The sequence below is a fragment of the Entelurus aequoreus genome, linkage group LG04, assembly GCF_033978785.1.
Source record: "Entelurus aequoreus isolate RoL-2023_Sb linkage group LG04, RoL_Eaeq_v1.1, whole genome shotgun sequence".
Classification (NCBI taxonomy): domain Eukaryota; kingdom Metazoa; phylum Chordata; class Actinopteri; order Syngnathiformes; family Syngnathidae; genus Entelurus; species Entelurus aequoreus.
The window spans coordinates 3,549,211-3,569,227 of NC_084734.1; the positions used below are offsets into that span (position 1 = coordinate 3,549,211).

General features: G+C 40.4%; 3 protein-coding genes across 3 annotated transcripts; all 3 read left to right on the top strand.

The window, feature by feature from the left end:
• The first annotated feature begins 299 nt into the window (after positions 1–299).
• LOC133648094 (protocadherin alpha-6-like) lies at positions 300–4,341 on the top strand. Its single transcript, XM_062043874.1, has 2 exons — positions 300–2,663; positions 4,238–4,341. The coding sequence occupies exons 1-2, from the start codon at positions 300–302 to the stop codon at positions 4,244–4,246; spliced, it is 2,373 nt and encodes a 790-aa protein (XP_061899858.1). The 3' UTR covers positions 4,247–4,341.
• An 8,614-nt stretch (positions 4,342–12,955) lies between these two features.
• LOC133647691 (protocadherin alpha-8-like) lies at positions 12,956–15,749 on the top strand. The gene has a single exon (XM_062043373.1). It carries the CDS (start codon positions 13,271–13,273, stop codon positions 15,674–15,676), a length of 2,406 nt encoding a protein of 801 aa, XP_061899357.1. The 5' UTR covers positions 12,956–13,270; the 3' UTR covers positions 15,677–15,749.
• Positions 15,750–16,821: 1,072 nt separating this feature from the next.
• On the top strand, positions 16,822–19,203 carry LOC133648095 (protocadherin alpha-3-like). The gene has a single exon (XM_062043875.1). It carries the CDS (start codon positions 16,822–16,824, stop codon positions 19,201–19,203), a length of 2,382 nt encoding a protein of 793 aa, XP_061899859.1.
• The last annotated feature ends 814 nt before the right edge of the window (positions 19,204–20,017 follow it).

Sequence of the window (20,017 nt, forward strand, 5' to 3'; positions counted from 1 at the left end):
GAATAGGTTTAACTTTTGGAAATATATATTTTTTCAAGGCCAATCATATTATTGAAAGTGATGTTCTGGGGTAAAGTGTGTCCAACTACAATATTGAGACAGTGAAGCATTCTTGTTAGCCACCCCTTGGTGTCACTATGACATCATGAGACCATAATTAGGGTTGATCCTCCCCTGGCTTGTCTTTGTCTGAATACAGCAAAGCAAGCACACCAGCAGTTTGAATTCGGCAGTGCTCTGTGCTTTCATGCTTTTTTTTACCAAGGTTCTGTATGGGTTCTGACCGGTGCTGGAGGACGATGGGGAGTGCTACTAACACCTGGACCAAAGAGAGCTTCTGTTTTGGTTTTTATTTTGTTCTCTTCGTTTTATTTGGTGAGCAGGTTTGGGCTCAGATAAGATATTATGTTCCGGAGGAGGTTAAAGAAGGCACTGTGGTGGGCAACATTGCTAAGGATCTCGGACTTGACATCAGCAGCTTGGCCGATCGACGGTTCCGCGTCGTGTCCGGGTCCAAGGAGGCTATTTTTGAGGTAAACCAGAACAATGGGGCTCTGTACGTTCACCATCACATTGACAGGGAGCAGCTGTGCCAGGGCGGCGCTGCGTGTCTCATGGAACTCAAAATACTGGTGGAAAACCCACTCGAAATCCATTACGTGCTGGTGGAAATATCTGACGTGAATGATCACTCCCCGAGCTTCCCCGAACCGGAGCAGAGGTTTGAAATAGCCGAGCACACTTTGCCAGGGAGGAGATTTCAATTGCACACAGCGCGGGATCCAGATGCAGGAATTAATTCCATTCGCACGTACACTCTGACACAAAATGATCATTTCGAAATTAACGTTCGTCAAAGTGATGCAGGGAAGGTTCCGTTTTTGGTGCTGAAGAAATCTCTGGACCGGGAACAGAAGGACATACACTCATTACTCGTCACAGCAATTGATGGAGGTAAACCTCCACTGTCAGGCACCCTAAATGTCTCCATTATTGTCCTTGACAGCAACGATAATAGACCCATATTTAGTCAGGATAGTTATCAAATTACAATAGCAGAAAATATTCAGATTGGTACTTCAATATTTAAAATGAACGCCAGTGATCCAGATGAAGGTATTAATGGGGAAATAGAATACAGATTTGCAAAAACATCAAGTCGAGAACTGTACGATCATTTTGAGTTAGACAAATTAACTGGAGAGATGAAAACAAAAGGAATGATTGACTATGAAGAAAGAGACATGTATGAGTTAGACGTTGAGGCGTTAGATAGAGGAATACCTCCCCTGACAGGTGAGTGTAGAATCATAATCAAAATAAAAGATGTAAATGATAATGCACCAAACATAGAAGTGACATCCGTGTCAAATAGAGTGTCTGAAGACTCTAAACCTGGTACAGTTATTTCTCTCATTAGTGTTATGGATAAAGACTCCGGTGTGAATGGTAAAATTATTTCACAGATAACCAATAACGTACCGTTTGAATTAAAGCCGTCCTACAAGGAGAACACTTACTCAGTTGTCACTAAAACATTGTTGGACAGAGAGGAGGTGTCACATTATGAAGTAATAATCAAAGCCAATGACTGTGGCGAGCCTTCATTATCTTCTTTCCAAACTCTGAACATTCAGGTAGCGGATGTGAATGACAACGGTCCACAGTTTGAGAAAAGTCTGTTAGAGTTTTATGTTTTCGAGAACAACATTGCAGGCAAGTCTGAGTTTTCAGTGAGCGCAACGGACACCGACATAGATGAAAACGCAGTTGTTTCATATCAAATATTTAGGGGGGGAAGTGTGACTGACATTGCCTCTTTTCTAAATATTAACTCTGAAAATGGACAAATATCAGCACTCAAAAGTTTTGACTTTGAGACGCTGAAAAGTTTCCAGTTCCAAGTGGTGGCCACAGACGGTGGAAGTCCTCCACTGAGCAGCAACGTGACAGTGAAGGTGTTCATTCTGGACCAGAACGACAACGCTCCAGTCATCCTGTATCCAGTCAGCTCCAACGGTTCTGCTGAAGGTGTGGAGGAGATTCCCCGCAATATGAAAGCAGGAGACTTGGTGACTAAAGTCCGAGCCTATGATGCTGATATAGGATATAACGGCTGGTTACTGTTTTCACTGCAGCAAGTCACTGACCACAGTCTCTTTACTTTGGACCGCTATACGGGCCAGATCAGAACACTTCGCTCATTGACAGAGACGGACGAGGCTGAGCATGGACTGCTCATACTGGTCAAAGACAATGGCAACGTTTCCCTGTCAGCAACAGCTACTGTGACTGTCAAACTTGTGGAGCCCAAAGAGGCTTTTGCAGCTTCTGATGTCAAACGTGCAGCAGCAAAAGTGGACGAGGAGGACGACAATGTGACTTTTTATCTCATCCTCACTTTGGGCTCGGTCTCGCTGCTTTTTGTCATCAGCATCATCGTGCTGATCGCCATGCAGTGCTCCAAATCCACAGAGTACACTTCCAAATATCTCCAAGACGCTAATTATGATGGGACACTGTGTCACAGCATCCAGTACAGATCAGGAGACAAACGCTACATGCTAGTTGGACCCAGAATGAGTATAGGTTCTACTATAGTCCCGGGCAGCCACGCCAACACTCTGGTGCTCCCTGACAGGAGACACACTTCTTCCGGGGAGGTAAGACTTCATGCTTTTGTGGTTTATGTATTTTCAATGAAGATACTTGCAATTGTCATTGTATTGCAATAATAATTATGCACAACACAACTCATTTTGATGTTGTTCTTGTCATGCATTGGTTTTGGTTGTTTCCACATGCAGTTTTGAGGTGACCTACTTTTTTCCAAATACTTGTAATCAATAATATTATTAGCAAAAATGATGATTTAATGCTTATGTGGTTTTATTGGTCATTTTAATGAACAGGCTTGATTATTTTTAAAACAACACTTGCATACTGTTTCAATAAATAATGTTACTAATGTCATTGTAAATTCTCAGTTGTTTACTGAGAAGTTACATTTAGTGAATTATTGTGGTTTTGTAATTTTTTACAGTGATTTGTTGTAAGGTTAGAGTCAATTTGTTTACACTGTTTTATTGTGAAATGATACTGTTAAATGTTGTGAAATCCCGGTGATTGTTTTTCAGTGTGGCATCGGACAAATAATTACGCACAACACAATATAGCGCCCTTATTCTCCTGCTAATCTGCTTGCTTAACTCAACATTTTGAGGTGACTCAATTGTTTCAAATATTTTTAACTACTATTGCTCATTAATCATATTGCCATAATTAGTTGCTGTGTATTATTATTGTTTTAATGTTGGTGAATGTATGTATGTTTGTGTTACTTTTGTTATTATTATTATTATTACTATTATTATTATTTTTCATAGTTCCAATCCAATCCACTCTATTTATATAGCACATTTACACAACAAGAATGTTTCCAAAGTGCTGCACAGCCATGTTAAAAACCATATTAAAAACAATATTAAAAACAATATTATGCTACACCAATGACTGAATAAAAACAAAAAATAAATGAATAAATGAATGAATAAATGTTCCATTTATTATGATAAAAACATATGTATGTTTTGCATATTTTCCAAAGCAAAATAAACCAAAAACAAAGCACATTTAATATTTGATAACTTGACTATATTAGAATATTAGAATAGTCATAAAAAGTCAATATTTACAATCATTGTTCAGTATGTTTTTATTTTATTAGGCACAGTTATGTGGTATTCGAAACAAATATATAATTGCCAATTGCAACACTAAAAAACTAATAACAACATGGAGACCATTTGCAACAAATACCAAAGATAATAGTAGAATATTATTTTTAATTACAGTGTGTTGACCTGCTTCATGTTTGTGGCAGTAAATGAATAAATACAGTAAGGTTGTGCTGTGATACGGTTGTAATATTTTCACCCTGGTGGTGTCACTATAATATCAGAGGACAGAAGGGATGATGTTCCTCCCACATCCTTTGTTTGGTGCATCATTTGGAGAAGGCAAGTCAACCGGGAGGGCCGTGTGGGTTTTACGCAAATAATTACTGCGTTTGCAAGGAGGAGGGATATCATTCACAGGAGAAGGAATATTGGATTTTTACAATTTTGTTTTGGAACGATGGGGAGCGGAAAATGCTGCCGCTGGTTGTTTTTTGTTTGGTGTCTGCTTTTGTATTTGGGAGGAAGAACCTCGGCTGAATTGCGCTACTCGATTCCAGAGGAGGTGAACGAAGGAACTGTGGTCGGGAATGTGGCCAAGGATCTAGGTCTGGACAAATCCTCTCTGGTGGACCGACAGTTCCGTGTGGTGTCTGGATCGAAGGAGGCCTTCTTTCACGTCAGGCCGGAAAGTGGTGCATTAGAGGTCCGGAGGAAAATCGACAGAGAGGCGCTTTGTGGGGGCAGCGGAGCTTGCGTCATGGAGCTGAAAATTCTGGTTGAAAATCCGCTAGAAATGCATCACGTCGTTGTGGAAATTACTGATGTGAACGACCACTCCCCGAGATTTTCTGATAAAGAGCAAGTATTTGAAATAGCTGAGCATTCTTCTCCTGGACGCCGATTCCAGCTGCACGCTGCAAGTGATCCAGATGCCGGCATTAACTCAGTGCGCACATATACATTGACGTCTAATGAGCACTTTCAGTTAGATATAAGTCAAAATGATGAAGATAAAATACCATTTTTAGTGTTGACAAAGTTATTAGACAGAGAACAAAATAAAATTCACTCATTAATTGTCACTGCAGTTGATGGAGGGAAACCACAAAGATCAGGAATACTTAATGTAACAATTATTGTTCTCGACAGTAATGATAACTTACCACTTTTTAGTCAAGATACTTACACTGTTGAAATAAAAGAAAATACTCCAGTTGGAACAAGTATTGTACAAGTTAATGCAACAGATCCAGATGAAGGCATTAATGGAGAAATACAATATAGCCTTGGCAAAACTGTAAATAAAGCTTATGATGTATTTGAACTAGACAAGTTAAGTGGACTCATCAAACTGAAAGGAGATTTAGATTTTGAGGATTCGGAGATTTATAAACTTGACATTCAGGCATCTGATAAAGGACAACCTCCTTTAACAGGCAGGTGTCGAGTCATCATTAAAATTAAAGACGTCAATGATAATCCTCCAGAAATAGAAGTGACATCGCTGTCAAATAAAGTGTCTGAAGACTCCAAACCTGGAACGGTTATTTCCCTCATTAGTGTTACGGATAAAGATTCCGGAGTAAATGGCAAAATTGTTTCCCAGATCACCAATAATGTTCCTTTTGAATTAAAACCTTCGTACAAGGAGAACATTTACTCGGTTGTCACTAAAGGTTATTTAGACAGAGAGGTGGTGTCTGACTATAAAATAACAATAACATCAACGGACTGTGGTGAACCTCCTCTGTCTACTTCTAAAACTTTAGATATTCAGGTATCAGATGTGAATGATAACAGACCACATTTCCACCAGTATCCACTCTATTTTTACCTGTCAGAAAATAATGTCGCTGGTCATTCAGTATTCTCAGTTACTGCTTCTGACAGTGATGTGGATGAAAATGCAGTTATTTCTTATCATATCATGAGAGTAGAGAAAGAAAAAGATGTGACAACCTTTTTAAATATTAATTCAGACAATGGACAAATATCAGCACTAAAAAGTTTTGACTTTGAGACGCTGAAAAGTTTCCAGTTCCAAGTCGTGGCCACAGACGGTGGAAGTCCTCCACTGAGCAGCAACGTGACAGTGAAGGTGTTCATTCTGGACCAGAACGACAACGCTCCAGTCATCCTGTATCCAGTCAGCTCCAACGGTTCTGCTGAAGGTGTGGAGGAGATTCCCCGCAATATGAAAGCAGGAGACTTGGTGACTAAAGTCCGAGCCTATGATGCTGATATAGGATATAACGGCTGGTTACTGTTTTCACTGCAGCAAGTCACTGACCACAGTCTCTTTACTTTGGACCGCTATACGGGCCAGATCAGAACACTTCGCTCATTGACAGAGACGGACGAGGCTGAGCATGGACTGCTCATACTGGTCAAAGACAATGGCAACGTTTCCCTGTCAGCAACAGCTACTGTGACTGTCAAACTTGTGGAGCCCAAAGAGGCTTTTGCAGCTTCTGATGTCAAACGTGCAGCAGCAAAAGTGGACGAGGAGGACGACAATGTGACTTTTTATCTCATCCTCACTTTGGGCTCGGTCTCGCTGCTTTTTGTCATCAGCATCATCGTGCTGATCGCCATGCAGTGCTCCAAATCCACAGAGTACACTTCCAAATATCTCCAAGACGCTAATTATGATGGGACACTGTGTCACAGCATCCAGTACAGATCAGGAGACAAACGCTACATGCTAGTTGGACCCAGAATGAGTATAGGTTCTACTATAGTCCCGGGCAGCCACGCCAACACTCTGGTGCTCCCTGACAGGAGACACACTTCTTCTGGGGAGGTAAGACACACATTTATATCCTGTCGTGCTTGATTATGTGCACCCTGCATGACTCAACTGTGTTATTGATTCATATTTTCCAATTAAACGTGCATTAAGTCAGCTCTCTGAAAATAGTGGATTGTAGCTGCATGTAGGTTGTCTCTAAGTGTGTACTAAGTTGAATATTGCAAACTGGTTTACAAGTTGTTGAAAGCATGTGACCTATACATATATATTACAAATAATTCTACAACAAGCCAAGGATTTAGCTATACCTCCTCAAAATTGTGACATGATATATGGTATGGTTTAATGTGAACAGAGATACAATACAAGGTTTTCAAATATCCATCCATCCATCCATTTTCTACCGCTTGTTATTGCGAGGTCGCAGAGAGTACTGCAGCCTATCTCATGATCGTCATTTTTTAACGGTGGTTTGATTTTTTACATTAAGTAGTAGACCGATTATATAGAATCAGAATCTGAATAGTTTTATTGCCATTGTTTGAGAACGCGTTCACAAACTAGGAATTTTTCTTGGTGCAATGGTGCAACATAAGACACATATAACACATATTTGGTAATAAAAAGAGCTGTGACTGAGCTATCAGATCTTGTTATAGACTTAGAAGGAATTCAAGGAATTCAAGGAGCTACTGTTTGGAGTTATTGTTCATGTGCCTGATGGCCGAGGGGAAAAAACTGTTCAGGTGGCGGGAGGTGTGGGTCTGGATGGAGCGTAGTCTCCTGCCTGAGGGGAGAGGGGAGAATAGTTTGTGCCCAGGGTGAGAAGAGTCAGCTGTGATCCGACCCACACGCCTCCTGGTCCTGGAGAAGAACAATATATATATAATATAGTGGTATAATGGGACATGTATTAATATTCAGATTGTGGTATTATTGTGCAACTTATTGTGTAACTTATTGTCTTGTAATTAATGTACATCAGAGCTATTCAAATTGTTGTATTTTTTGTATTTAGTGTATTAGATTCAGCAACTAGTGTTTGGATCTTACTGTACGCATTATCTGAAGAGCATGGAAAAAAGCATTTCACTGTGGTGTACTCTGCATGTGACGAATAAAACCCTTGAACCTTGAACCTTATTTGTTTTAAATCCTGGTAAAAACCTGTATAGTTGAAATCTGCTTTGTAGTTGCTCTGTAATTGCATTCTAGCATGATTGTGTGAGTTTCAAGATTCAAGATTCAAGATTGTTTATTGTCATATGCACAGTTAAACAGACAGTTTGCCGTACAATGAAAATCTCACTTTGCTAGTCCACCCTTCAACAAGTCACACGGTACTTAGCAAAAAATAAAAATAAAAATGTATGTACAAGGCACAGTAAGTAACATAACATTATTGCACATTCTGATTGACAGTCAACAGTATAAATATGGAGGTGACCTTGGATCACAGCAGCAGTTAAAGTGTATTTAGTTTTTGTTATCTTGTGCTGCTTTTATATGTTTTGTTCCTTAAATGTGGCTGTATGTAATGACCTTTGGTTCTAGCTGTCTGTCAATTTCCCACTCTGCACATTTCAAGTGAAGGATATGAAGAGAACATTGGGTGTTGCAATGTGCAGTCTAACAAGTCTGGTAGTGTGCTTAAAAGCAGTTGAGAAGATAAGGCATTCAGCGTAGAAGTTGAGATATAGGCTAACTAAAAGAGTTTAGCTTAGTTTTGTAATAAAAAAATAAAAAAATAATGCACTATATAAACTGTTACTGTTGCACTTTCTTAACTAGAAACACTGTAAACAAAAACTGTCTAAATGTGTTCCGAGGGCCATTTGAGCCAGCAGCTTGTTTTTTTAATTGCCTGCGGGTTTTTCTTGAAATGTACCGACATATTAATGTATTAATTACAAAAGCTAAATAGTTTTATGTTTTGCATTATGTTCCCCTTGCTGTATAGAAAAGGAACAGAACCTTGAACTTAAAACCGAGGTATATGGAACCGTGATGACGGCGTTAAAGGCCTACTGAAAGCCACTACTACCGACCACGCAGTCTGATAGTTTATATATCAATGATGGAATCTTAACATTGCAACACATGCCAATACGGCCGGGTTAACTTATAAAGTGACATTTTAAATTTCCCGCTAAACTTCCGGTTGAAAACTCCTTTGGATGATGACGTATGCGCGTGACGTAGCCAGTGAAACAGAGGTATGGCTTCCCCATTGAAGCCAATACGAAATATCTCTGTTTTCATCTCATAATTCCACAGTATTCTGGACATCTGTGTTGGCTGTTTTCATCTCATAATTCCACAGTATTCTGGACATCTGTGTTGGCGAATCTGTTGCAATTTGTTCATTGCATTATGGAGAAAGAAGCTGAGCAAGCAAAGAAGAAAGTTGTCGGTGCGAAGCGGAGTATTTTGCGAGGGAAGTCAGCAACACAACACAGCCGGCGTTTCATTGTTTACATTCCCGAAAGATGCAGTCAAGATCAAAGAACTCGGACAACAGAGACTCTTACCAGGAGGACTTTGACTTCGATACACAGACGCCTGTAGAGAACTGGGACAACACAGACTCTTACCAGGATTACTTTGATTTGGATACACAGACGCAGACGCGGTATCGTGAGTACACAGCTGCGCATCCAAACATTTGATCGCTTGCCCGTACGTGCGTGTCACGTACGTAACTTTGGTTAAATATATAAGCTTTATGAACCTTGGGTTAGGTGAACGGTCCTTTGGGCTGAGTGAGTGTGTGTGTTGTGCAGGTGTTTGAATTGTATTGGCGGGTTATATGGACGGGAGCTAGTAGCTGGGAGCTAGGAGCTAGCATAACAAACACCTAGGTGTTTTTATGCGGGATTAATTTGTGCCATATTAAATATAAGCCTGGTTGTGTTGTGGCTAATAGAGTATATATATGTCTTGTGTTTATTTACTGTTGTAGTCATTCCCAGCTGAATATCAGGTCACCCCCGGCTCTCACAGCATCTTCCCTATCTGAATGGCTTCCACTCCCCACTAGTCCTTCACTTGCACTTTCCTCATCCACACATCTTTCATCCTCGCTCAAATTAATGGGGAAACCGTCGCTTTCTCGGTCCGAATCGCTCTCACTTCTGGCCGCCATCACGGTAAACATTAGGGAACTTTGCGGAAATGTTCAACTGACTACGTCACGCTACTTCCAGTAGGGGCAAGGCTTTTTTTTGTCAGATACCAAAAGTTGCGATCTTTATCGTCGTTGTTCTATACTAAATCCTTTCAGCAAAAATATGGCAATATCGCGAAATGATCAAGTATGACACATAGAATGGATCTGCTATCCCCGTTGAAATAAAAAAAAAATCATTTCAGTAGGCTTTTAAGTTACACCCCTAATACTAAGCCTGCCTATATGCATTCTTACTCTATACGGGTTATTACGGTAATTATAGATGACGTCACAGCAGTTCTAGCAAATGGGGGGGATGGAGGCTGGAGGTTGGTGGAGAGAGACACAGAAGCAGTGGCAGTTTTATTTCTATGGGCGATTGCCCAGACTATTGTCTGGAGGGTGGCTTGAGTGATTGGAAACATAAATAAACAAATTCATACATTTATAAAAGGTCCTTTATATAATGCTCATTTGCAGACGCGGGGGTAATGTTGTCGCCCTTTGTTTGCTTGCTGCTCCTAATCTGATACACAAGATAGACCCGCCCACAAGCTTGATTGTCTGTAGAGGTTGTCCTTTCCTATAAGTCATATGATTGGTCATCCCTGCAGTCACTCCAAAATAGTACCGATTTGCCGCAGTGTTTTGCTCCATTTCAACTGCATCTGTAGTTTGCTAAATGTTGGTTAACTTGATTGTGTGTTGTACATGTGTCACGGTGGCTGGGTGGATTTTAATATCTGACGTTGCATTCCTTGTTTGTTTATTTTTGCTTGATTGCAAAAGCAAAATATGTCGAGCACGGGGTCTGGGAAGTAAGATGGAGATTCTCTAGAGCGCTGTTGTCAAAGTCAAGGCCCGGGGCCACATCTGGCCTGCCACACCATTTAGCCCACAAAAGCCTGTAAATAATGTGTTAATAATTTGTGACCCGTGCTGGCAAAATGAGTCGGAATGCGCACAGGCTAATTTTGACCTACAGGCAAATAAGTGAAAAAAATGTATCTTGGTTGAAATTGAGATTTTCACAAAAATGAGTCCATAAAGCCACAATCTAGCGATCCCAATCATCGAAATAGCAAGAAAAAATCTTAAATCACCTTTATTTGAAGGTTTTGTACGAGGTATATCTTCAGAAATTAGTCCTTTGTGTTAAAATTCCTTGAGAAAATCCAGTGTTTTCAACGCTCACTGGCGGCAATAAGGGGGAATCCCCCTAGCCATATTTGCTATCATTGTGACGCCAAGTTGACCTACTTTCTAAAAATGAGCATGGAATTCCCGATGACGCCATTCTGAACCAATAGAATTTAAGTTTTAAACCTGTCCCGACGTAAACAAATCCGGCTTGTTGCTAAGCGGTCGCTGTGAGGCGTACCCTCATTGGTTGAATCACCCCGCGTGGTGCATTGTGGTATCATGGCAGTGCCCTGATGAAAAACAACACAGTAATTTGAGCGGAATATTATGTGAAAAAAGGTGATTTTCGAACATTTAATTATTATTTTTGTGGATAAGTTAGACTGTTTTACATTCCGTAATGGATTTGGAAGGTGGAGAGGGTACGCAAGTGCGCTAAATGCACTGCAGTCGGCGAATATTCTTAGTGCTGCTGGTCAGGAATATTACGGACAGCTGACCAGCTGACAAACTGACCAGTGAACAACAAAACTGTGACATAACAGTGTTGACATTTTTGTACATAACCGTTTTCAATAGAGTTGAATATATATTTTTCCTTTAGACATGGGATTTGACTTTAATTGTACCAATTTTGGTGTTGCTACAAGGACTTTTAAGGTATGGTTGCTATGGAGTTTTGTTTTGGAACATTCTGTAAACAGTAAACTTTAAGCTGTTTTTTCTCAAAACGGACCCTCAAACTTGGTCGACTTCAATCGGATGTAACTCGGTCATTTCCTGTCCGATTCCAACAAACCATATATCATTTTGAAGGTCTTTAGATGGAGAATGTGTAAATAACAATAACTCCGTTTTTCAAATTTCCTCATTGTGACTCATTTTGCCAGCACAGGTCACATTTACTTTATCTTTTCTTGCTAAACATGTCCATTCTTTTCATTTTGACGGAAAAAAATAAATAAATGTACATCATGCGATTGCATAAACTTTAATATTATACAGTGCCGCATTATTATTTATAATTATTATTGCTCATATATTTTTGGTTTCATTCATGCTGAATTTGTCTGTAACGCCATGCTGCAAGAGGTATCAACAAAGGTGTATAATATGTATTTCGATCCCCTTGCTATGAATTTATCTATAATGCATTCATGGCGTAATGCATGCATTTCATCATTTACTATAGTATATACCAGTTGTCAATTCTTACATATATGTTTGTATCAAAGGAGAGTTGCTTGTCATTTCCTACCAATTTTACATTTGAATCCCTCACTGATGTTTTGAAATACTGAAACATTAAAAAGTGTTTATGTCGCATTCTGGACGCATGGTGATGCGGGATTTTTGTTCTCCCAAGATGCAAAGGACGAAAACCGGACAGGACTTGCAGGTAACGACATGATTTAATTATCAAATAACACAAAACTGGTACAAAACAGAAAACAACCCGACAGGACGAGCTGCCGAGCGCACCAGAAGCTAAGGCTAACACTTAGCACAGATTGTGACTACTCGCAGGAGTTTAGGAAAGGAGAACAAACCTACGTGGCAGTCACGGGATGCGAAACAAAGAAGCCAGAACGACTGACTGAGAAGGCAGGCTTATATAATGATGGCAGTAATGAAAAACGGGTGTGCGTCGGGAACACCCGCGGCAGGTGAAAGTAATCAGTAACTATGGTAACCAAACTCAGAAGCGCTTAAACGGGAACTAGAAAGAGATCAAGACTAACAGAAAAACACAAGTGACTAGAAAACGTAAACAGAAATATGATCTGGGCAGCGGATCATAACAGTTTAGGTCAAGCCTTTAGAAGTTCACCATTGTCCATAAACATGAATATGTGACAGGACTTATTCTTATCAAACATATGTTCTACTATGCAGAAATGGGAGTAAATACAATTTACATACAGTACTGTCTAATGATTTTATTATGGCCTGGTGGCCACATTCATTCTTTGTGGATCATAATATTGCTTTGAAGTTTTCCTATATGGTTGATTTGGTTCATGCAGATTAACTTTGCAGGGTGATTTATTTGAAATGTTTTCAGCTGTATTGTTTTTTGTAATAAATACACATTCATGAGAGGGGGACTGCCATTGTGTCCGCCATTATTGTGACGTAAAATCTGGCTTCATGTTTACAGTGACAGATTAAAGTGGGTCCTTGCAGTTGCAGTTTTTGTGTCTTTCCCATTCCACGGCGTAATATGCACTTTTAAGCGTTTATTTAAAAAAAAATGTAAATGTTGGACACAATTTGGAGGAGTACTTCCGAGAGGCAATCACTTGGTGTCAGTGTGTGAGCGTGGATGTGTTCCAAAAGACGCTCTCTGATCCTCCCCCTTTCTGAGGGGGGGTTTTACACAATAGTGCCAGATGCGTTCTGGACGTGCATGCGTTCAGTATATGAGCGGTTTGACGACAAATATTGTTCCAGAATAATCTTTATTTTTTTCAAGGTGATATTTGGGTTTTTTTTGGGGGGTGGCTTTGTCGTTGTTCCATCACGATGAACCCAACAGACTCATCCGGAGGACAATGGCGACTTTGTATTCCTTTCTTTGTTGCTTTATTTCTGCCGTGGAGCGGAGTTGGCGCACAGATCAGATATTCCATCGCCGAAGAGGTGAAAGAAGGAACTGTCGTGGGGAACATAGCCAAGGATTTGGGACTAGAAAAAGGCACGCTGAAAGAGAGAGGATACCGCATCGCGGAAAGCGCATCGGAGCCGTTTTTCCGCGTGAATCACGACGACGGCCTGCTGTGCGTTAAGCGCGTCATCGACAGGGAGAAGGTGTGCGAACGGAGCAGCGTGTGCGTGATCCAACTCAAAACGCTGCTGGAAAACCCGCTGGAGATCCACTACGTGAGCGTGGAGGTGCTGGACGTGAACGACAACTCGCCCAGCTTCTCGAGCAACACGTCACGTCTGAATATATCCGAGTCGGCTTTGCCCGGTCTGCGCCTCCAGCTGCAGGCTGCGCACGACCCGGACGTGGGCCCCTTCTCCGTCCAGGAGTATAAGCTCAGTGCTAATGAGCATTTTCGTTTGGAAGTCAAAGATCGAGGGAAGGACGGTAAAATACCAATATTAGTTTTGCTGAAGTCGCTTGATAGAGAAACAACGAGCCTACACAAGCTGCGCATTTCAGCTATTGATGGAGGGAAACCAAGTAGGTCCGGGACTGCTGACATTTCGGTGCATGTTTTAGACGTTAATGACAACATTCCAGTTTTCACTGAAGACACATATTCCGTACTTTTGAATGAAAATGCCCCGATTGGCACAACCGTCGTAAAAGTGAACGCCACTGATTTAGATGAGGGCTCCAACGGTGAAATTATCTATACATTAGGTAATGTAAATAGCAGAATACATGACTTATTTAGTGTAAATCCGCTTACAGGTGTAATCACCGTGAAAGATCGGATTGATTTTGAAATAGAAGAGAGCTATGAGATTGACATACAAGCATCTGATAAAGGAACTGCACCTTTCAGAACAGATAAAAGCGTCATGGTAAAAATAGTTGATTTGAATGACAACACTCCACAGATAGAGGTGACATCATTTTCCAGAGCCATAGCAGAGGATGCACGAGTGGGGACCACTGTGGCATTAATCAGTGTTCTCGATAAAGACTCGGGTCTGAATGGAAAGGTCATTTGTTCACTCAGTGCGGATATTCCCTTCATGTTGTCACCTTCAACACAGGACAATATGTATGCTGTAGTCACAAAATCGCTACTGGATAGAGAAAAGCAATCCATGTACGAGGTTACTGTTGTGGCGAGAGATGCAGGTGTACCACCCCTGTCATCTGAAAAAAGCATAACCGTTTTTGTGTCGGATGTAAATGACAACAGTCCAGAGTTTTCATCTCGCCCTTACACCTTTTATGTAACGGAAAACAATCCTCCAGGCAAATCTGTGTTTTCTGTAAAGGCGTTTGACCACGATGAAGGTGATAATGCTCATATTCTATATACTATTGTACGAGACGGACGAGAAAAAGAACATCTCCATTTACACAGTCTGAATATCAATTCAGACAATGGAGACATATCAGCACTAAAAAGTTTTGACTTTGAGACGCTGAAAAGTTTCCATTTCCAAGTGGTGGCCACAGACGGTGGAAGTCCTCCACTGAGCAGCAACGTGACAGTGAACGTGTTCATTCTGGACCAGAACGACAACGCTCCAGTCATCCTGTATCCAGTCAGCTCCAACGGTTCTGCTGAAGGTGTGGAGGAGATTCCCCGCAATATGAAAGCAGGAGACTTGGTGACTAAAGTCCGAGCCTATGATGCTGATATAGGATATAACGGCTGGTTACTGTTTTCACTGCAGCAAGTCACTGACCACAGTCTCTTTACTTTGGACCGCTATACGGGCCAGATCAGAACACTTCGCTCATTGACAGAGACGGACGAGGCTGAGCATGGACTGCTCATACTGGTCAAAGACAATGGCAACGTTTCCCTGTCAGCAACAGCTACTGTGACTGTCAAACTTGTGGAGCCCAAAGAGGCTTTTGCAGCTTCTGATGTCAAACGTGCAGCAGCAAAAGTGGACGAGGAGGACGACAATGTGACTTTTTATCTCATCCTCACTTTGGGCTCGGTCTCGCTGCTTTTTGTCATCAGCATCATCGTGCTGATCGCCATGCAGTGCTCCAAATCCACAGAGTACACTTCCAAATATCTCCAAGACGCTAATTATGATGGGACACTGTGTCACAGCATCCAGTACAGATCAGGAGACAAACGCTACATGCTAGTTGGACCCAGAATGAGTATAGGTTCTACTATAGTCCCGGGCAGCCACGCCAACACTCTGGTGCTCCCTGACAGGAGACACACTTCTTCTGGGGAGGTAAGACACACATTTTGTGTATTTTGTGTAACGTCATAAAACAATTCACCCGTATCATAACATGGCATATTTGATGAACTTGTATATCAGCTTGAATTGTTTGCTTTTGGGAACTCTATGTTATTTAATGTCCTTGACACTGCTTGTGCATTGCACTTATATATATTGAAAATAAAACATATATAACAGTATACATTCATTATGATTGTTTTAGTTTTGGCAAAGGTTGCGTTCATAGGATGATTATTGATTACATTTATTTGACATATCTTCTGAATAAAGTAATTGCTGATTATATATATTTTTTAATTATACCACCAAATCATTTTACTAGGGTATGTACAAGTTGTGAGGGACTTCAGTAAGTAGATATGTTTTATATCAAAGGAAAGTTGCTTGTTATTTCGAACCAGCTTTGAATATTAATCTTTTGTTGATGTTTTAAAGGAGTGAATATTTTAAAACTATACATGTCAAGAATTTAGACCCTTACTAATGTCCATAATGCCGAACAATATCAATCTCGCACCCTTTGTGTGATATGACTCAAATCAGACAAATACAAATAAATGAACGTGAATAGTGAATATGTCTACATTTGGTAAATCGGCCTTATAATTTATTCATGGATGCTAACATTGCTTGGCAGTTTTCTTTACAGTTTATCTGGTGCATAGTTCAGTAGATGGACTTTGCAGGCTGATTTATTTTCATAGAGGAACTGCATGTTTCAAACAGTTTATTTTCACTAAATGCATGCACATTCATGAGAGGGGATATGACATATTTTCCGCTTTAATTATTAAAATAAATATGTTGTTTTACTTTTACATTAAAGGATAATGTTGGCTTTTGTAAGAATTGAATGTAAGTCAGAACTTTGTTGTGTCTTTAAATACAAGTTGTCTCCAGGCCTGTTCTGCAATATGATGTTTGGTCGCTAGGGGTCAACGTAAATACACGCACACATTCAATGATGATGTGACGTCATATAATCAGCGGCTTGTTCTTCCCACCCCTTGATGACATTCGCGCTGACACGATCGTCGTGTCTGTGTTGTGTGTATTTTATCACTCAATGGCTTATTAGAGGAATTGTCTAATGCATCTCAGTTTGGATTTACTTTTTACAAGCACCGTTGTTGTTCTTAGAATGGAGCAGTGATCTTTTTTTTGGTATCACCATGGAACAAAGAAGGGCGATACGGTGTTTGCTCGGCTTCGTGGCTGCGGTGCTTTTGTGCAGCGTGACTTCAGCACAATTAAGATACTCCATCCCCGAGGAGGTGAATGAAGGAACTGTGGTCGGGAATGCTGCAAAAGACCTTGGATTGGATAGAAATACACTGAAAGAGCGCAGGTATCGGATTGTTTCCAGCACTGCTGAGCCTCTTTTCTATGTGAGTCAGACCGATGGCATCCTTTATGTCAGCAGGAAGATCGACAGAGAAAAGGAGTGTCCACAAAGCAGTACGTGTGTGATGAATCTGAAAACTGTGTTGGAAAACCCACTGGAGGTGCATTATGTTGGAGTGGAAGTAGTGGATATAAATGATCATTCTCCTCATTTCTCAGAGGACGGAACAATATTAAATATTTCAGAATCAGTGTTGCCTGGAGCAAGATTTCAGCTTAAGGCTTCTCAGGATGGAGATAGTGGTCAGTTTTCTGTGCAGCATTATAAACTTAGTGACAATGATTATTTTCGTTTAGAAGTTAAAGATAAAGGAAAAGATGGCAAAATTCCCATATTGGTTGTTAAAAAGTCTTTAGACAGGGAGACAACAGAACATATTTCACTAGTTTTAACAGCTTTTGATGGAGGCAAACCTCCCAAAACAGGAGAAATTAATATTTTAATAAAAGTGTTAGACGTTAATGATAATGTACCTGTTTTCTCTAAAGATGTTTACTCAGTGATGCTTGATGAAAATGCTCCAATAGGAACAACTGTCATACAAGTGAATGCAACTGATTTAGATGAAGGATCAAGTGGAGATGTAGTTTATTCCTTTAGCAAAAGTATGAATGAAGATTTGGGCCAATTATTTGATATCAAAGAAACAACCGGCGAAATTGTTGTGAAGGGTCCTTTAGACTTTGAGGAAAATGACATGTTTGAAATTGAAATTCAAGCATCAGATAATGGTTTTGCTCCACTAACAACAGAAAAAAGTGTCATTATTAAGATAGTTGACATTAATGACAACACACCTGAGATTGAAGTGACGTCATTTTCTAGTTCCATTCCGGAAGATTCCAAACCTGGAACTACAGTTGCTTTAATCAGTGTGAATGACTTGGACTCTGGTCTCAATGGCAAAGTGATTTGTTCCATAAGTGAGGATGTTCCTTTTGTTTTGTCACCATCAATACAAGACAAAATGTATTCTTTAGTGACCAAATCACCTCTGGACAGAGAGAAAATGCCTAAATATGATATTTCAGTAGTTGCAAGAGATGCTGGTCAACCTGCACTCTCATCTGAAAAGACAATAAGTGTTTTTATTTCAGATGTGAATGATAACAGTCCAGAGTTTTCATTCAGTCCTTATACTTTCTATGTTACTGAGGGCAACCATGCAGGAGCCTCTGTCTTTTCTGTCAAAGCTTCTGATCGTGATGACAACGAGAATGCTGCTATTTCATATCATATTGTCAGAGATGGAAGAGAAGGAAGTAAACTGTCTTCATTTCTAAGTATAAACACAGAAAATGGACAAATATCAGCTCTAAAAAGTTTTGACTTTGAGACGTTGAAAAGTTTCCAGTTCCAAGTCGTGGCCACAGACGGTGGAAGTCCTCCACTGAGCAGCAACGTGACAGTGAAGGTGTTCATTCTGGACCAGAACGACAACGCTCCAGTCATCCTGTATCCAGTCAGCTCCAACGGTTCTGCTGAAGGTGTGGAGGAGATTCCCCGCAATATGAAAGCAGGAGACTTGGTGACTAAAGTCCGAGCCTATGATGCTGATATAGGATATAACGGCTGGTTACTGTTTTCACTGCAGCAAGTCACTGACCACAGTCTCTTTACTTTGGACCGCTATACGGGCCAGATCAGAACACTTCGCTCATTGACAGAGACGGACGAGGCTGAGCATGGACTGCTCATACTGGTCAAAGACAATGGCAACGTTTCCCTGTCAGCAACAGCTACTGTGACTGTCAAACTTGTGGAGCCCAAAGAGGCTTTTGCAGCTTCTGATGTCAAACGTGCAGCAGCAAAAGTGGACGAGGAGGACGACAATGTGACTTTTTATCTCATCCTCACTTTGGGCTCGGTCTCGCTGCTTTTTGTCATCAGCATCATCGTGCTGATCGCCATGCAGTGCTCCAAATCCACAGAGTACACTTCCAAATATCTCCAAGACGCTAATTATGATGGGACACTGTGTCACAGCATCCAGTACAGATCAGGAGACAAACGCTACATGCTAGTTGGACCCAGAATGAGTATAGGTTCTACTATAGTCCCGGGCAGCCACGCCAACACTCTGGTGCTCCCTGACAGGAGACACACTTCTTCTGGGGAGGTAAGACACACATTTTGTTTAACGTCTTAAAACAATTCACCCATATCAAACATAAGATGGCATATTTGATGAACTTGTATATCAGCTTGAATTGTTTGCTTTTGTGAACTCAATGTTTTTTTAAGACTTTTATAAACAGACTTCTTACAGACATGTGTGTATTGCATGTTGCTTTCTTTGAGCTTAATTTGTCGGATGTCGTTGTGGCTTGTGCAGCCCTTTGAGACACTCGTGATTAAGGCCTATATAAGTAAAGTTTGATTGATTGGTTGATTAATTTACTTTATATATTATTTTGGTGTTCTTTTTACAGTCTGTAGATGATAGCTGATGAAAATAACTTTGTTAAACCATATAGTCTCAATAAGTTAAAGCACTATTGTTTTATTTTTTTAATTGTGTACAGCATTTTTTATCGAGAGGTAAAGCACCAAGGACATGATAACAAATTTAAAACATATACGTGCTAAATGGTGTGTGCAAACTGTAACATTGTATTTTCTATTAGAGGGCGTGTTGTGGGTGATCTACTAAAATGGCATCTAAAATTGATAACAAGTGCATAGGTGGTACGGAATGACCGATATAAATTTGGATTTTTTTTTATATACCTCTGCACCATGGAGACTTTCATTTTTTAACATTTTTTATTTTTTTTTTTTACATTTAAAGCATATGCCCTTACCTTTAGCGGTTTGTCCTGTGTTGACATGCAGAGCACCTAATGTATGGGCTTAATGAAGCGTGATCTAAACAACAAAACCTATTTTTAGCATGGTAAAGGTGCCGTGGAGGTACTTCAGTTTTGTAAAAGGTGTTTCCGGAATGCTCCATCCATGAGAAA

Coding starts and splice junctions, on each gene's coding strand:
- LOC133648094 (XM_062043874.1), top strand. CDS start 300: ATGGGGAGTGCTACTAACACCTGGACCAAAGAGAGCTTCTGTTTTGGT.
- LOC133647691 (XM_062043373.1), top strand. CDS start 13,271: ATGAACCCAACAGACTCATCCGGAGGACAATGGCGACTTTGTATTCCT.
- LOC133648095 (XM_062043875.1), top strand. CDS start 16,822: ATGGAACAAAGAAGGGCGATACGGTGTTTGCTCGGCTTCGTGGCTGCG.